The sequence below is a fragment of the Lycium ferocissimum genome, chromosome 4 (assembly GCF_029784015.1).
Source record: "Lycium ferocissimum isolate CSIRO_LF1 chromosome 4, AGI_CSIRO_Lferr_CH_V1, whole genome shotgun sequence".
NCBI lineage: Eukaryota > Viridiplantae > Streptophyta > Magnoliopsida > Solanales > Solanaceae > Lycium > Lycium ferocissimum.
Genome location: NC_081345.1, coordinates 29,232,882 through 29,251,099, shown reverse-complemented (window position 1 = coordinate 29,251,099; position 18,218 = coordinate 29,232,882). Strand labels below are relative to the sequence as shown.

Genomic DNA, 18,218 nt, shown 5'->3' with positions numbered 1-18,218 from the left:
TGTCACAAAGGAATTAGTTTTACCTACTTTTTCCTTATCAGGGTTGAAATTATATCCCTAAAGTTTGTAATTCCACCCTCTATCTTATCTTTCTTACTACCTACCTCCAGTAAAATAATACTCCATAACTTTCATCTTCCGCTATTCTATTTGACTGGATATTAAGTTTTAGAAATAAAGAAAAATTTCTGAAATTTGTGATTTTAAATGTCATAATGTTCTTCTTGTTAGAAGATTTTTGAACCTTTTATGGTCTTAAATATGTAATAAAACAAAATTTTAAATTAAATTATTTTTAAATCTTAAAATAGATCATTTTCTTACACAAATTGACTAAAAGAAAAATAGTCACATAAATTCTAACGAATGTAGTGAATAGGGATCTTCATATTTTTAGTCAGACAATTAATCGTAACGATTTGTAGCCTGACATGTATACTTAGTGTATAATAAGCTATGTTGCACAGGAGCAGGGTATAGTTTGTGGGCACCCTTTGCTAGAGGCTGCAGTTCCTTGTCGTCAAAAAAAAATAAAATAAAAAATTACTGGATAATAAGCACTATAATAAATGTATATTATAAGTTAAAAAGAAGTAGGATTTGTCTGTTGTGGTCACTTTAGTGCTGTGTAGTACAAAAATCCTTGTAAATATGTGGTTTAATTTGTAACCCAATGTTAGGAGTTGAGATGAGATCCAAATTAGTTTTCTAGGGCTGAGGTGTAAATCCAGAGATCCTCCAAAGGCGGCGCCAAAATCTTAAGTTGTAGCCACGTAGCAAAATGCTTGTTTCTTGTGATACATTTAAATTTTGTCAGCTCCTACTCAGCTCCTTCCTTTCCCTGGAATCAATCCGCACTGTTCCTCATAAACGATAAATAACGACAATCAATTAAACAATCTTCAGTTGAAAATCGTGCACTGAAACGATAATGAAGGCTAGATTAGTAGTGTTTCCAATCAGGGGAAGGAACTGGTGCTTCAGCCGATCGATAGAGTCATCACAATCTGAAACTCTGTCTTCTAATACTCCTTCTACATTGAAAGATCTCTGGAAGAAGATTTCATCCAAATCAGCTCATAACTCGTTCAACTCTAATGTTGAAGTCGTCGTTGATTTCGCCTCCAATAAGGTTCTAATCTGCAAATTTTATTTTGGGAAAATTACTCTCTATGTCTATTTTTCGAAAATGTTTACGCCACGTAGCCCATAATTGGTGTATAAACACCCGATTTTCAACATATTTGTGTATAAGCACCTTTTATACACTATTATACATGCATCATGTATAATGCTTTCCCCACTGGTATAATGTTGTATAGTATTGTATATTGGGCTACGTGGCGTAATAATTTTCGAAAGCTGTATATTTTTGAAAATTTCCCTTTATTAGGGAAAGTTTTGGTTCAATACGTTCTAATGCGAGGTAATGGAATCATTGCTATGTTTGTTACTGTACTCAGATTAATAGAGCTTGGAGTAATTTGGAAACTGCATGAACTTTGACCAATATTTTAGGATGCATTTTTTTTTTCCCACCAAATTGATATGAGAAATGTTGCAACGTATAGTACCTTTCATGTAGTTTTCAAATATATAAATTTTAATTTTAAAATATTGAGTTAATCTAATCCAATTTAGCTTCAAAGTTTAGTCAATTTGACTCTCGAAAACGAAAAGTATCACATAAATTGGATAGAGGGAGTAATATATATTAATATGAGGTAATGAAATTGTTGCTATGTTTGTTACTATGCTCAGATGAACAGAGCTTGGAGTAATTTGGAAAAAGCGCCGGCAGGAAGTTTAAAGAACAAACTTCACGGGTAAAAATCTCTAGCTTTTCTTCCAAAAGGAGTACTAGTGTAGGCAAAGATGGTCAAACTAATTGGACAATTGGTGATGTTAGGCTAGGGTTGCGGCTTCTCTCTCGTGTTAAGCCTTCAGAGATCTTTTTGAAATCCATTCCTAAGGAGGTAACACGTGTTGACATTACCTATCCCTCAAGGTATGTGCCTTTCTCACCTTTTGTTTTTACATTTATTGAGTTGGAGCTTGATTTGTGTAGTGCAGGATTGTTATTGTGTAATGCAAGTGTTCCTTTAAGTCGTACAGAATCTGAATAATTATAGGTCTTATTTTATGTATTAATGAGTATATGAAATTGCAGTGTTTGTACATGATTTTGAAGTTAAACAAATGTTAGATGCATATCCGACCTTTATTTTAGATTTATTAAAGAGAATTGTAACTCATCTGCTTGACATGAGCAAGTAAATATAACAGTCTAATTGGTTGTAGTTATCAGCAGAAATGAAAATGGTAGTATTCATTAGTAATGAGGATCAAAGACTGAGCATTTAAAGTAAAGTCATGTAGTCAGATGAATGTAATCTTATTCCTAAGTTCTCAGGACATGTCATGGCATTATAGAATGGGAGTTACTTAGAGAAAGAGATGGTTTCACATGCTTTTATTGAGGAAGATTGGAGACATTTTACTTGGCTTCAATAGCTGTGACTGCACTTTGATAGTTGATGTCAAAGTGCACTTTCCATCCAGGAGAAAAGCTTTTTAAAGTGACTACATATATATCCACATTCAGAATATCTTTTACATTTTTAACCGTAAGGTTGCTTCTATTTCTTCAGTTTAAGTACCGTGTTTTACTTTTTTATCTCCAAGTGTATGTGCGATTAAAAGAAAAGAAAGAGGAAAGTCACATTACATGATCACATCTTACATGTTATCCGGCTGTTTGCACCAATCTTGTCTTTTCTTTCCGCACAGTTTAAATGGACAGCTTGTTCGGCGGAGGCTACGTCATATTGCCTTGAGGTAGAGTATAAAATGCTTTTTTTCCTAGTTGCTTTTTGAGCCTTCCTTGCACAAAGTCATTTACTGGGTTTTTTGTCAAATCTTCTTCATATATTCCCTCTCTCATGAGGTCTTGTAATTCTGCAATTCGTTGCATGTTTCATCCTCTTTCGTGATATTTCTTACACCAATCTATTGAAGCTTCAGTCTTACTTAGTATGTCATATATTCTAAACCTAGGGCATGTATCTCTTATTCCGGAAATTCTTGTTTCGGCTGCCATCTATCCATGTAACAGAAGATTTACCATTGTTTTCTACCATTTATGATTACTGGCTTGAGAAGTCAATAAGCTATGAACCGTAAGATCATGATTGTGTACTTAGAAAAGAAAACAGCTTTTATCACGCTATTTCAATTTATGTGATCCACTTTCCACTTTGGGCCTTCCCAAATGTTTGACACACTTAATCGTTAATACTAATAATGCTACTTCTTACCTCTCTAACAAAATCCAAGAAGTCAAGTTTAACTTTAATATTATGATTCGCTAACTTTGTTATCAATACCTCAATAGAATCTTCTTCTTTGATTTCTATAATATATTTCATTTTCAATTTTCCTTTGAGAATATTTCCTAGATGGTTTGCTCTGTGTCACCACTGCCAAAAATTAACAGTTTAGCTCTGATCTTCCATTTGTGATCCTTTTTATTAATGTTTTTACCAAGAAGCAAGTTTTTTAACCTATTCTGTTATCTTGTATCTTTTCCTATAAGTCGCCTTTCTTTCAATGTGGTTTCTGCACTACTGCAACTTGTCTAGTATATTCACTGCAGAAAAAACCAGATGCTTGAAACTCTGGCAAAGAGTTCATATCCTTACCACGCTTGGTTGGATTTAAAATCTCTTTCTGCTGTGGAGGAACATACTCTAGTTAAGGTTAGAGTTTTGTGCATTTGTAATCTACTAGACCAAATGAAGCCAGGTTTTTATGGTTATAAATCACGCATGGTAACTTATTTCCGGTGGCCAGGCAAAAGCATTTACCCGTGTTAGATGGTTAGAAAGTGCATTCTCAGGCACTTCCTTTCATCTCAGATTTTGACATGAAGAATTGTGTGAGCAGATTCATCCTCCTGCCTGCAAAAATGTGTAGCTCTTATTTTAATTGTGTGAGTCTGGTTTCAATATCTTAAAGTAGATCCTGAAGTTTATCTCACTGTTTGAGATATTAATCTTTGACAATGCATTTTATTTTGCAGAAAAGAAACTTCCTTGTGTTGAATATCTAGTGACTATATGTTTTCTTAATGACTATATCATTGATTTGAGTCTAATTGAAGTTATGTCAAGAGACAATGGAACAAATTCTTTTAACTTTGACCAAGTCACCCAGCCAACTTTCCTCATTCTGAACCCTGAATTAGTGTTTGCTATTAATTAAGGATGATAGTTTCCTATGTTGTTTGGTATTGTAATCTAACATAATTCAAAAACTCTTTCCTTCTGTATATTTTATATTAATATACGACTTTATTACCAGGGGGACTATCATCCACAAGAAGTACTTGTATGGATCGGTTACATTGCTTCCACTGACATCATTTTTCATGGTATTGACACACTATTTATGAAGAGAGTCTTTTCTGTAGTTTCTCTCTTTCTGATCATATTAAGATGTACTACCTTCTTGCTATGCACCTCTTTTTATGTGATCCTCTTTCTTTAAAGTCTTGTGATTCTCTTGCTTTTCTCAATTATTTTCATGTCATGCAGGTGCTACCCTTGCCTAATATACCTTTCTTTTGGGTCTTATTTCGGACATACTCTCACTGGAGAGCTCTTCAGGTGAACAATATTTCGAACTGATTAGAATGTTGAGAATTGGCGCATGCCTTTTATAGTGAAAAGATGTAAATAGTTCCTCTTTGTTGGATTACATTGGTAAAGCTATAAATATGTACACGTGCCTTCTCATATACTTAGATAACAATTGTAGAGTCCATCATGTGATTCCATTTCACTGCACAACTCTCTTCTGTATTTGTCCAGTCACATTTCTCCCCCCTGCTTCCACTCTTCCAAATCATTTACCCCCTGAAAGTTTAATGTGTTTGTATATATACAACTATGGTCTCAGTCCAAACATTTTTGTTGGTTGGTTGGGGGGGGGGGGGGTGTTATATGAACCTGATAGGCCATGTTATTCCCCATTTAAATTCATCTCAGGCCGACACTATACAAAATAAAAATAGAATTGAAAGGTACTAGAAGTTTAATGTGCCTAAAATTCAATTTGTGCTTACACCTTACAGACAATCTTGTTATTGATTTTTTTATACGTTGTTGCTTTGGTATTTTATCTTCTCTTCTTAAGAGGCTGTTTAGGTTGCTAATTACCTTTACGTTTTTGGATCTTCAGGGAAGTGAAAATCTTCTTCGATTAGTTACAAACAGCTCCCATCACCAGAATTACCAGAAGTCAGATAAAGGAACAACAGACAAGAGTACAAATACAAAAGATGACCCACAGAGAACAAACAACTGCATTAGTCGACCATGGGTAGAATTTCAGTTGATACTTGGCAAAATTATTTGAAATAAGTGCAATATGATACTGGGAATATGGCACTTGTTAATCACATATGCATCATATTCTAATTTGTCCCTTTTTCTGGAACTTAGCTGGGATGATTAATAAAAATTTCTTGTCTTTCTTTGTTTCTGCTTCCTTTCTGCAGGTGGACGCATGCATCATTAATCTTTTGTACATGATATTCTAATTTGTCCCTCTTTATGGAACTTAACTAGGAGAATTGCCAAAATTTTCTCGTCTTCCTTTGTTTGCTGCTTCCTTTCAGCAGTTATTCTTTAGCCGCTCTCTTATAGGATATAATGGTTATGCGATTGTTCCTTAAGTCTGCATGTGTACCTTTAATTAGATAGATGCATGTAAAAGATTTTGGCAGATACATTCATCATTTTTCTGCATCATCAGAGTAGTTCTAATTATTTAGTTGCTTCATTCTGACATTTATCCTTCTTTCTATACTTGCTTCCATGTTGCAAAGCATGCCATGGATAGATAATCTTGTAGCTAATGGTTGGAGTCATTGGTTTGTTTATGCTGCTTTTGAAAGGTGCCTTTGAAATGCATATTAACTGCAGTCTTGCATTTGGTGGTATTCACAGGTATTATTGCCGTCAGAAGACCTTCAAAAGCTTATTCGATCTGGACAATCTAATGATAGTCTAAGTGAGCCGACCATATCTGATATCTGCCGGAGATTTAACTTGAACACAATGGATGTTATCAAGTACAAACACTCACTGTACTGACTTTTACCAAGTGCTGCAAGTCATTCCATATATCAATCTTGAAAGAACGGGTCATGAGAATTTGAATGATCGAAGCAGCTTCCCAGACACTACAAGGCTATGAAGAACCAAGGGATTTCATATCAATCTTTACAACTACTTCAGGAGGACTCAACAAAATGCTTTTTCCCCTATATTTTCTGAGAATGCTGGGAAGGTGTCCTGGTTCAATTAATTCTGTCTCTATGCATTTGCTCCCTTGTATGACATCTCTGAACAGGAATGACAAAAGTAACAACATTAGAACAAAATATCTGCATCCACTACCGCTAACAAAAATGTTACCTCTAAGTTTCCTTGCTTCAATTGTGTTTCCTGCAATAATATCTTCCTAGAATTGTAGCTTAGCTTTGTGGACTCGAAAGCTGTATCACTTTTATTTTGTTTTAGTGGTCACGAAGAAGCTTAGTTTCAAAACTGTGGCTTCATGAACCAACTTGTATTAAAGCGTTATGGTGCTTGACCGGAATGTGATTTGATTGGTAGTGCGTTATGGTGCTTGACCGGAATGTGATTTGATTGGCAGTTTTAAGTTCGGACTTTAGATGTGCATGAAACCAAACCAGCCTCGTTGCAAAGTCTGAATGCTTGAGCAGAAATAGTTGATCGATTGAATGAAGATATAAATGCAGTGCGACTAATGTTAGGTTGTATGTTGGAAGTGGCGTGCCTGAAATTATTCATACGGAGCTTCACATTAGAAGATGTTTAGCTTCTATTTTATATTGGCTGAAGTCACTTCGAACTTATCCAGAAATTTCATTTAGATCCTTCAACTAAGACTCGTATCATCTGAATCTCCCAAAATCACTTTTACTGAGGTGCGTGTAATGCACGCACTGATGTAATGAAAAAGCGATGAATAAAATGATGACATGTGTCACATGTCCTCAAAATAACAATAAAAACGAATTTACAGTTAAAAAAAATGAAAAATAATTTTTAATATCAATAATCAACAAAAAAAAAAAAAAGGAAAACTTGGTTTTTACTTCTCACACCCCACCCCCAACCCCCGCCAGCAACCCCCACCTAACCCCTTCGCCTCTCTTTGTTATTCCCCTCGTCACCCGCCCTGTCCCCACCACCACTCCTCCGGCGAGCTCCTCTTTTTCTTTTTCTTCTTATAATAAACAAAATAAAATTCTTTCTTTTAGTTCAAGTGTTAGATAGAAATCGCGAACAGAGAGTATTGTTTTTCTCAATACAAAATCACATGAACGGAGATGGCGGTGATGGGGTAGTCCAGTGTTGACAGGACAACGACAATGTTAGAAAGAATAAGAAATGGAGGAAAATTAGTTATTTAGAATTTTTTTTCCTTTGGTGAAGAATGAAAAGAAATAAAAAGCAAAGAAAAAAAAAGGAGGTGCAGGAGGAAAAAATTGCCGAGGTTTGGGAAAGTAAAAATGGGGCGAAGAAGACGATGACGTAAAGGGGGTGGGTTGCTTTCCTTTTTGGATTAAGTTATTGTTATTTTAAAAAATGAATAAAAAGTCCTCTTTAGTTATTTACTCAGTGCAAAATGTCAACGAAAGAAAAAAAGGTATAAGCTTTTTCAAGAAAAAAAAAAAGAAAGAAAAATATTATTTGGAATCTAGCCCAACGAAAGTGAATGACACTTTTTCTATTTTGTGTCCAAGTGACACATTAAAAGTGATTTTGGAGGGTTCAGATGATGTAGCCTATCATTTGGAGAGTCAAATGAAATTTCTCAAGTTAAAAAATTCATCGATCACTTCGGATTTTTATATTCTCAATGTTATTGTTTTCTTTCTTTTGTTTATAATTGGCTGTTCAATAAATGACTGGCTACAAGACAAATTTAAATCACTTGATGCATAATCCTTTCACGCCTCCCACCTTTTAAAATTATAACCCCACAGTCGAAAATGAAAAAATGAATATAAGAAAAATGATATTTAGCTATTCTCGTTTAAACTTGTCTTTTACTTTAATAATAATTTGCAATAATAATAGTATTCTTTTTCGTTTATGTTATCTTTATAATGTGTAAAATTTTACTTGAAGAAGTTGAAAGGAAATGGTAAAATCAATTCATGAGCTAACAAAACTTAAGAACATAGCTTTGCACAATAGAGTAAGTTAATGCATATGGTTCAAAACTAGTTCAGTATTACTCCCAAATCAAAAACTGGTTAAACAAAACTTGAAAGAGAGAGATTTTAGTAAAATTAATCTCACAAGGCATGCACTGCAAGTTGAAACTTCGACTAGGTGCATATAAATTTTCTCCTTCCTTCTGGTAGGAATAACACTAGGTATCCTCTTATAAATTTACCCTGTTTAATACATAATTGATTTTTAAAAATTATTTAAAGTTTAGTTAGTGTTGACAAACTTTAGATCTGCACTCTTCCTCCTCCCTACGCTTCTTCTTCTTTTTTGCTACTTCACTAATTTTACGTACCAAGATTCATGTAGTTGAAAACCATAATTGTAAACAAATGTTCATGCTTTTGAATTTCAATTACAATATTTTGATTTCAGTTATCTTCTTTCTTCATCTTCACATAACATAGATAGAGTAATACTTGAAGAATCCAAAATTAAAGCTTACTTCAAACCTTTGCGTCTGAGTTAGGAACTTCACCCACAAGTCTGAAGTTGATCCTGAGGAGGGTAAAAGTTTAAAAACTTTATAATTTTCTTATTCTTCAACTAGGGGGTCCTAAAAATGAAGAAATTGCACGGTTTGACCTTCAAATGGGCTGGTCTTTATATTTTGCCCTTCAAAATCGAAATTATGCCTAGCGGGCATACGTTCATAAATTGTAGATATTATGATGCGAAAATATAAACTTATTTCCCACGAAAAAGTTATTTGCATTGAGGGACCAAAATTCTTATGACTTTTGACTTATCTTTTGGCTTATTGTAGCTTAAAAATAGGTGCTTTTAAGCAATTTTTTATTTTACCTAAACACTTCAAAAACATTTAAAAGATCTTTTGGGTTAAAAGCAGCTAAAATAAGCCAATCCAAACAGGCTCTATGACCATTGGGCCCAAATAAAAAAGGACCAGTCCGATTTAAGTTTTATTTCGCTTTTGGATATATCCGCACATACATGTACCGGGGTTTTATGGAGTGAAGAGATCTCATTGTTGTTGTACTTTCCTTACTGCTTGTTTCTCAAGAAAAATAAAAAAACACAGATCTTTTCTGTTCTTGTTAGAAGAAGGAACGTATCTGAAATCAATGGCACCCGCAGCAGATATAGAAGATGAGATCAAGGACGAGAAGAACCCACCGCCACTAGATGAAGATGATATTGCGCTACTTAAGACTTATGTACTCTTTCTTCTCCCTCATTTATTAACCCTAATTTTTTTTTGCATTCATTATTTTCCTGTACATATTGGCTTTACCTGTTGGTTTTAATTTACTTTGAATTGTTAATGTTTCATTGCCGACTGTTGACTAATTAGGTTAATGTCGTGAATTTTTCGAAATGATGGTTTTGCTATTATTGTTTGGTCTGTTTCTGTTGTTAGAAACTTGAAAAACACTAGGGGTGTGTTTGGTATGAGGTAAAATGTTTTCTTGGAAAACAAGTGAGTTCCTTACTTATTTTCTAGCGTTTGGTACGTAAGGAAAAAAATATTATCCCAAGAGCGTTGATATGTAATCTTCCAAAACACTATGGAGGTGGGATGGGTGGGGAGTGGGGGTTCGGGGGGAGGCGGGGGGTGGGGGGACAGTGAACTTGGAAGTCACTCATGGAACTTGTTTTACCTACTTCCATTAGGGAAGTCATTTTCCTCAATTTGAAGGAACTTGTTTTCCTAGAGAAAATGTTTTCCAAAATATTTTGACCAACCAAACAAGGGAACATTTTTTTCCGGAAAATGTTTTCCTCCATACTAGACACACCCTAGAGCTCTTGAAGTTAGTGATTTCCGTTTATTAGGATTTAGGTGGAGGGTTTGTTGTTAAGGTTGCTTGCAGCATCTCCCTTTTTCATTATTCTCAGAACTTCTTCCATTATTCAATCAAATGACATTGAGCATGTTTCCAAATCTCATCTACTCTCTAGAAACAAGAACTTAGGTGTGAACCTACTTAAATATAGCTTAACAGGAAAGTCCACTCTATATTGTCTCACTCAAGTGAATTGATCTTGAAAGCATAGCCCTACAGATAATTCAATTATCGGAACATTCCTCCCAATCCTGATGCAATTTGATCTACTGGCAGTAAGACCGATTCAATGGGAGAAATCAAGTCAATCAAGGTGCATGCCTTAGTGGGAAATAATTTTGCCTCTGGGTGTAGCTTCGCTCTATCTAGTAACAGCCTCTAAAGTTATGTTTCTAGTATCAACATAGGGTCCTTGGTCGTCTCTTGCCACCTTTCTAAAAAGCCCTTGAGCGGTCACGCGTGCTTAACCGCATATGCAGCCATGGAACTGCTAATTCACTTGTGGGACTTGTCACCAGAATTGGTCATAGCATAAACTATAAATTTTTATGGTCTGAGAGGATCCATTATTTTACTTAATGTTGCTTATATCAACTCTTTTCTCTTTTCTTTTTGTGCTTTCTAATTTGTATTTTGTGGCTCATAGATTTTTTAAAAAAAAGATTCAAGCCCTCTCCAGTCTCCACCTGAATACATGCCATGTTTGAGAGGCAGAAACATATCAGAACGTTTATATCTCTGCAAATATGAGTTATACTTGTGTCCGAACCATTCTTGTGCAAATTTGGTAAAATGCAGCGGCACAATGTGTGGCCAATGTGATCTCCTGTTCCTTATTTGTTGCTTTCTGCTTTTATACTTCCAGTGGGAGTTCTTGTTCTTGTTCTCCTACATAAGCTCCATCCATCATCATAGGTGATTCCCCATCTATTGAGCTAATACTTGAGAGCTTGGTAGGTTTGTGTTACTCTAGGGTATTGACGCTCTTCTGTTATGCATGGATAAGTTGCCTTGATCAATTGTACCACTGATTAAAACTAGAATATAAATAGTGTTTTTTTTTTTTTTTTTTTAAAAAATTTTTATTTTTGAGAAATCCGTTCGGGGCCAACCCTTAGTTTCAAGGCTTGGGTATAATGGCCTGCCCTTCTACGCTTCTCCACTAAATTACCAGGCTTAACTTGTATAGCGCAGGGCACGAACCTTTGGTGTTTGGTCTAAGTCACACGTCCCTCCACCTTTGTCGGTTGAGCTATAAGCTTTGAGGGCAAAATATAGAAGAAAATTGCTTATTTATCTTATATATATATATATATATTTTTTTTTTTGAGAAATTATTAAGTTCTAAGAAGAATTGAAGAAGGCTTATGACACAAATATTTGATATTTACTTTTTTCTTAAATGACGGTGGTGTTCGACTGGTCTGTGCACCTAGATTATTCCATCGAGTATCAGCCCCCTCCCCCCTGCTCTCCTCCTACCAGCACAGTTACCAGGTAACTCTGCCTACCAAGTCTTAGGCAGATGGGAAGAGTTCAACTAGTATTTTTTGCCTCCATTGGGATTGGAACCTGAGACCTCATCGTTGCTAAATCTGTAATTTGGAAACCAAGCCACATGAATTAAATTTTCTCATAATCTCATGAGTGGTTATTTACAATATGTAATCAGGTTATGTAGTCCTTGCTCATTGTTTGTGAATGCGATATTGATTATTCACATAAATACCACATGTGAGCTCAAACAAGAATCATGGAACACCAGGGTTCAGATCCCAGCCGAAGCAAAAAAAAAAGTGAGGTTGTTTCTCATCATCTAACTGAGCTTGGTAGGTAAAGTTAGCTGATGCATGCACTGATTGGGAGAAGGCTGGTATCAGATTGAATCAGCGAGGTGGGCACATGTTGGTCCAAAAACCGTCGTCGTTAAAAAAAGTGTAGTTACTTGCACTAACAGGTGCACATAGCAAGACATGTATACAGTCACTTTGAAAAACGGAAATGGTGTGTGTCCAGATCAAGTGTCGCAACATTTGGCACCTTTATGCTAAATACACTATCTGCATTATTTGGGTCTTGTTGACCTGTTTAAAAAACATCACGTCTTTAGCTTGCCAACTATATATTGAGCTTCATCTTTTCCTAAAAAAATCGTCTCTTTTTTTTTTTTTTGGCCGTGTTCATACTAGCGTGGTGGTTGTTTTTTCATTATTATCAAATTTGTACAAATAATGTACTATAATGTTTTGTTTCTGGCAATTTCTGACATGAGGTGGACCATGCCAAATTCCATACTTGAGACACTGCTGGAAAAGACAGGGACTTACCAAAAAGTCCTTGAAGACTTGGAACACCGAACCTCATGCCACATGGTGGACTATATGGCTTGAAAAAATATAAAAAAAATAAATAAAATTGAAGCAAAAGAAGAAACATACTTAGCTTTAATATTATATGTATTTCTTTGCTAGCTGTTTGGTGCAATATGACCCTTCTACATGAACTACACGATGTAGATGAAATGCAAGATATGATTGGGAATTGCAGAATTTGTAATTATATGTTTCTTGCGTTGGCTCAGTGGCAGTTCACAATTTATTAATTGTTCTTATGACCTCTCAACAAAATATAATGATTTGTACAGGGCCTGGGACCTTATTCGACCAGCATAAAGAAAGCTGAAAAGGAAATCAAGGAAATGGCTAAAAAGATAAATGATTTATGTGGTATGTGTTATATTTCTTGTTGATTTTGTATTTGATTATGTAAAAGGACTTCTTTTTGTTTTTGTTAAACCTTGTGTTTCTTTGTTGCATATTCTTATGAACTACATCTTATTAATTTACCGTAGGTATTAAGGAGTCTGACACCGGGTTAGCTGCACCAAGTCAATGGGATCTGGTTTCTGATAAACAGATGATGCAGGAGGAGCAGCCTCTTCAGGTATGGTTTTATGGAAATACAAATCCGTTGCTCTTTTATTACTCAGTTAGATTGAAGCTTTAATTGAATTCTTTTGGAGCAGGTTGCCAGATGCACAAAGATAATTAGCCCCAACACTGAAGATGCCAAATATGTGATAAACGTCAAGCAAATTGCGAAGGTATCATCATGCTTTCCAACATAGTATCGTGTTCAATTCTAGCTTGTAGCAACACAGGGGTATCTGGAAGAAGGGTGCCTGGGAAGCCAGGTTTACTGTTAACTGGAGAATCAAAATCTATATTTGAGCTATAGCGTATCGAATGTTTTCCTTAACAAGACATAAGAAGAAGGTTTTAAGCGTGATAATTATGAGATAAGGTTTTGAGCGTGATAATTATGAGATATATTGATAGTCAAGAAGTTCAATTTAAACATGTGAATAATCTGGTTATCATGAATAGTGAAACTGTTAATTTTACCAATCCTTCTTCTACGAAAATATGTTACTCTTATAAGCTGGACATATTCTATGTTAATATTTATTATTTTGGTAAGTGACGTTTTTCGGGTTATTGTGTCTTCAATCTGAAAGGTTTTACCCTTTTCTTTGGGGTCGGGTGTATGATTTTATGTTTTTAGTCATCGCGGAAGTCTGTGCAGCATTGTTTGTTGGATTCACTCTTTAATGAAAGGACTCTGATCACCTTTTTTGGCCATGCTCATTTTATACCTGCAGTTTGTTGTTGGATTAGGTGACAAAGTTTCACCAACCGATATAGAAGAAGGCATGCGAGTCGGGTAAATTCTTATCCCCCCCTCAATAGATACTTACATCCCAAAAAGAAAAAAGCCTCTGAAGTGGTATTCTTAAGCAAAAGCAGTTACTGTGTATTGTCTTCTAGTAGCTGTATTTGAGAGTAATACGTCATGTTGCACAAGAGTGAGTTTGTCAAAGGAAGCGGGTGACTGCAACATAAGGATCCCTTCATCAAAAAAAAAAAAAAAAAAAAAAAGATCCCTTAGAACATAGTGATCTTACTGAGAACTGGTGAGGATTTGCAGTAACTAGTTATCCATTGCTTAATTGGGGATGATTATCTGGAGCTTTCCCTTAATGTGCCTGCTCAATTCCACCCTGGTCTGTCCACTTAATCACAGTACTCATGTCCTTGATGGATGGTTGAAGTAGCACTTATGGCCTATGTTGCACGAACTCTCTAGAAATGTTGTTGGACCAGTGTCGGATCCTCTAAAAATGCACTATATTAGGAGGATCCGACACGCATCCAATGACTTTTTTTGGAGAGACCGAGCAACATAGCTTGTGGCTTAATAGGTGTGGTGGATTCACCTAACCTGATAAAATGTATCTCTTTGCTAATTGTTGGTCTCAAAGCTTGACCTTTGCACTTTTATGACAATATTAAGTGTTAAAATCCTTGTGGATATAATTGAATTGCTTAGCTTTCTTTTGGTATTGGGATACCTTAGTGTTATCATGCTTTATCGGTGGAACAAAGAAACTTTAGTGGGAAAATCTAGTTCATTATATAACAATGATAAACTAGCCAAAACTTCTGCTTTACTAAATCTTGTCAGAGTCTCTCTGACCTTATTGTTATTCTTGCAGGGTTGATCGGAATAAATATCAGATTCAGATTCCATTGCCCCCCAAAATTGATCCTAGTGTTACCATGATGACAGTTGAGGAGAAGCCTGATGTGACATATAATGATGTTGGTGGATGCAAGGAACAAATTGAAAAGATGCGAGAGGTACTGATGATTGTATATTATATTATTTGTTATCTGTCCGACTCTGACCTTGTCATGCTTAAAATTCCTGGTATTGTATCTTTTAGACATTTGCAAAGTTGATTGATATTTTTACCTGCTTAATGAATTTTGCTTTTAACTACAGGTTGTTGAGTTGCCCATGCTTCACCCTGAGAAGTTTGTGAAACTTGGAATTGATCCCCCAAAGGGTGTTCTCTGCTATGGCCCTCCCGGTACTGGTAAAACACTGCTTGCTAGAGCAGTGGCAAATCGAACAGATGCATGCTTTATTCGTGTTATTGGTAGTGAGCTTGTTCAGAAATATGTTGGTGAGGGAGCTAGGATGGTTCGTGAACTTTTCCAGGTCAGAAGTAACCGTGTTGGCAACATTTTAAGCAAGTTGTTGTGGTTTGATTCCTGACTGGATTTTTGGTATGGCAGATGGCACGCTCTAAGAAGGCATGCATTGTCTTTTTCGATGAAGTAGACGCCATTGGAGGTGCAAGATTTGATGATGGTGTAGGTGGAGACAATGAGGTCCAGCGCACCATGCTTGAAATTGTGAACCAACTAGATGGATTTGATGCTCGGGGGAATATTAAGGTTCTCATGGCGACCAACAGGTTAATGTTCTCTCTTTGTTTTAGCTTTTCGTCCCAGTAGTCTCTCTTGTGGCTTGCAGTTGCTGGGACAACTTTGGGTGATCTATTTGCAGCCTGATAAATGAGTGCTTCAAACTGGGTGTTATCCATGGCTGTTATATTTGGTGGCTAACTGCTATAATGCAGCTTGTTACTCTTGCTCAAATGTAACTTCGTTTTGTATTTGTTTCCAGGCCTGATACACTTGATCCAGCATTGCTACGTCCTGGACGTTTGGATCGAAAAGTTGAGTTTGGTCTGCCTGATCTGGAAAGTAGGACCCAGATATTTAAGATTCATACACGGACAATGAACTGTGAGCGGGATATTCGATTTGAACTTTTGGCACGTCTCTGTCCAAACTCTACAGGTAATCTCATAGGCTTCGACATATAAAAGAATGTCTACATATTAAACATCAATTTCGTACTTGATATCTAACTTGTGCACAATATTCTATTAAAAAGCTCTTTCTCTGATTATAATAATAATGCCCTCCTTTTTTTGTCTGGACAAAATGTATAATAATCTTCTAGAAGAGGAAGTGTCACCACATCTGAACTCACTTTTAATTTCTCAATTTTTTATTTTTTTTACATATTTCAGCAATTATTTAATTCTATATGATTTCACAACTTCCGAGAATTTAAATTTAAACCCTGATGTTTTCTTTGCCAAGCCTAGTCCGACAACTTTCAGATTTTTTAACTACTGCAGCTACAAATATCGACATAATTCAAGCTTAAAATGTGCCCTACTTTTCAAGTGTCTCTTTGCTTGTTTTCCAATTCTTGAAAAAGTATGAACTAACTTGCAGCTTCACAAGTTTCCTTATTGAACGCTGCACTATGCACAAATCAAACCTTTCATCTTAATTGTCATGCTGAGTCAAAATTGAGAGGGAGGAGTATAGTCCTTTGGTAGTTTAAATCAGGAGTTGCTTGGTTGTATGAGCTTGTATCATGTGCAAGTGTCAGCAAAGGCACCCACTATTACTCTCATTCCAATATTTTCTTGTTACATTCTGAATCCAACTTTACTTTTGTTCCATGATGACGGGCTTCTCTTGTTGCTTGATAGGAGGGCATGTACAATTTTCCCAAAAAAAAAAAAAAAAAAAAAAAAAATCTAACTGTTCGAGGGCAGTCTGTTAATGTAATCTTGAACATTTCTACTGAAATGAAATTTGAGGTTTACATACCTAATGTTGTAGGAGAACTTAGATTACTTGGTTTGGTACCCATAATGTTGGAGGGGATTATATCAATAGGAATTCTAGGTGAGTACTTACAGAATGAGATCTCTTTGAGCTTGTCCATCAACAAGTTAAAGCCAAAGTTAAGGTAGCAGAACCCAGAGTTGAAGTTTGGAAGAGGTTGATGTTATAATTTAGTTTGATATATCTGAAGAGTGAATTTGGCATAAGCTAGCTGCTTTTGCCAACTCTATGGCAGTTCAACAATTTGAGGAAAGTGATGGTGGCAAATTTGGAGGTCTATGTAATATGTAGGGATGTTTGTGGAACTTCAGAGACAGCGATGGTTGATTTACTAGAGAAGGTTTACCTTCACTAAAAGATAATAAGTTCACTTGTATTTATTTTTGGATAAGTATAAGTTCACTTGTATGTATCACTTAAAATTTCAAAATATTGTTGTAAAGAGTAGTAGTTTTGACTTTTTCATTGATGTCGTTTATTCCAGGAGCCGACATAAGAAGTGTGTGCACGGAGGCTGGAATGTATGCTATTCGAGCAAGGAGGAAAACTGTTACTGAGAAAGACTTCTTAGATGCCGTCAATAAGGTCATTAAAGGATATCAGAAATTCAGTGCTACACCGAAGTACATGGTCTACAATTGATTGAGCTACTTCCTATTTGGCACGAACGATCGAGCACTGGCAGGGAAGGAGTGACATTGCTGTTCGATATTTAGTTATCATGTGTACTGTATTTGATAATTATGCTGTATCCTCCTTTTCATCACCTGTCTGGCTACTAGACTTCTATACCTGCTTATTGATCTCTGGATGCTTCTGGTTGTTGCCAACAAAAACAGGACCAACATGTGCATTGTAATGTCTGAGAATTTGCTGTTTTGAGTTAAATCTGAGAAGTTGTAATTTCTGATAGCTTCCCTTTTCACTCATCTTAAATTCCATACCCGTGAAAAATATATGTTCAAAAGTTAAGATGGTTAATGTTGACTTCTGCTGTCAGCTCTTCCGCTTGTCAGGGTAGGAGACAGTCTTGTTTCTATCTTCTGCTTGCGTTCAGATATTTTAGCTCTTATCTTATCCCGGTGTTGCCTCAAACACACCTTCAAAAACTAGCGGTGCCATAATAATTGCTATGGAAGTATAAACCACTGCCACCAGAGCAGCATTAGGTTGTGCTCGCTCTTCGGCACTATTGCAACTTACCTCAGAACAAGATAGAGAAAAAGGCAATAGGAATCAACATTCGATAAACTGTGCTTAGTTGGAGCAGATATAATTCTGTTGCCGAGAAACTCTATGCTCTGGATCAATGGCTTTTTGTTTTTAAAAAAAATGATAAGTTGGTTTTCTTTATACTACAAACTAACTGTTGGAACTAAGAACTATTTCCCTTCGTTTTCCTGATGGAGCTATAGTGAAACTAGAATAGTTCCATCAACATATAACAAAAGCAAGCGAAACAGTTGTCTCCGTGAATTATGTCATTTTGTTCTGGTTTTTGAGTTGAACTTGACATC

General features: G+C 35.8%; 2 protein-coding genes across 3 annotated transcripts; both read left to right on the top strand.

The window, feature by feature from the left end:
* Nucleotides 1-612: 612 nt before the first annotated feature.
* LOC132052163 (uncharacterized protein C23H3.12c) lies at nt 613-6,666 on the top strand. 2 transcript variants are annotated; one of them, XM_059443550.1, is made up of 8 exons: nt 613-1,132; nt 1,762-1,826; nt 1,910-2,008; nt 2,791-2,838; nt 3,656-3,758; nt 4,596-4,667; nt 5,242-5,382; nt 6,012-6,666. In XM_059443550.1, exons 1-8 carry the CDS (start codon nt 932-934, stop codon nt 6,156-6,158), a joined length of 876 nt encoding a protein of 291 aa, XP_059299533.1. In that variant the 5' UTR covers nt 613-931; the 3' UTR covers nt 6,159-6,666. The 2 variants fall into 2 exon arrangements, with proteins under 2 accessions (XP_059299533.1, XP_059299534.1); XM_059443551.1 differs by lacking the exon at nt 3,656-3,758 and adding an exon at nt 4,363-4,432 and having other exon boundaries at nt 621-1,132.
* A 2,652-nt stretch (nt 6,667-9,318) lies between these two features.
* LOC132052162 (26S proteasome regulatory subunit 7 homolog A) lies at nt 9,319-17,613 on the top strand. The gene is made up of 10 exons (XM_059443549.1): nt 9,319-9,511; nt 12,786-12,867; nt 12,993-13,084; nt 13,167-13,244; nt 13,803-13,864; nt 14,697-14,841; nt 14,987-15,205; nt 15,283-15,464; nt 15,677-15,852; nt 17,186-17,613. Exons 1-10 carry the CDS (start codon nt 9,419-9,421, stop codon nt 17,341-17,343), a joined length of 1,287 nt encoding a protein of 428 aa, XP_059299532.1. The 5' UTR covers nt 9,319-9,418; the 3' UTR covers nt 17,344-17,613.
* Nucleotides 17,614-18,218: the final 605 nt, after the last annotated feature.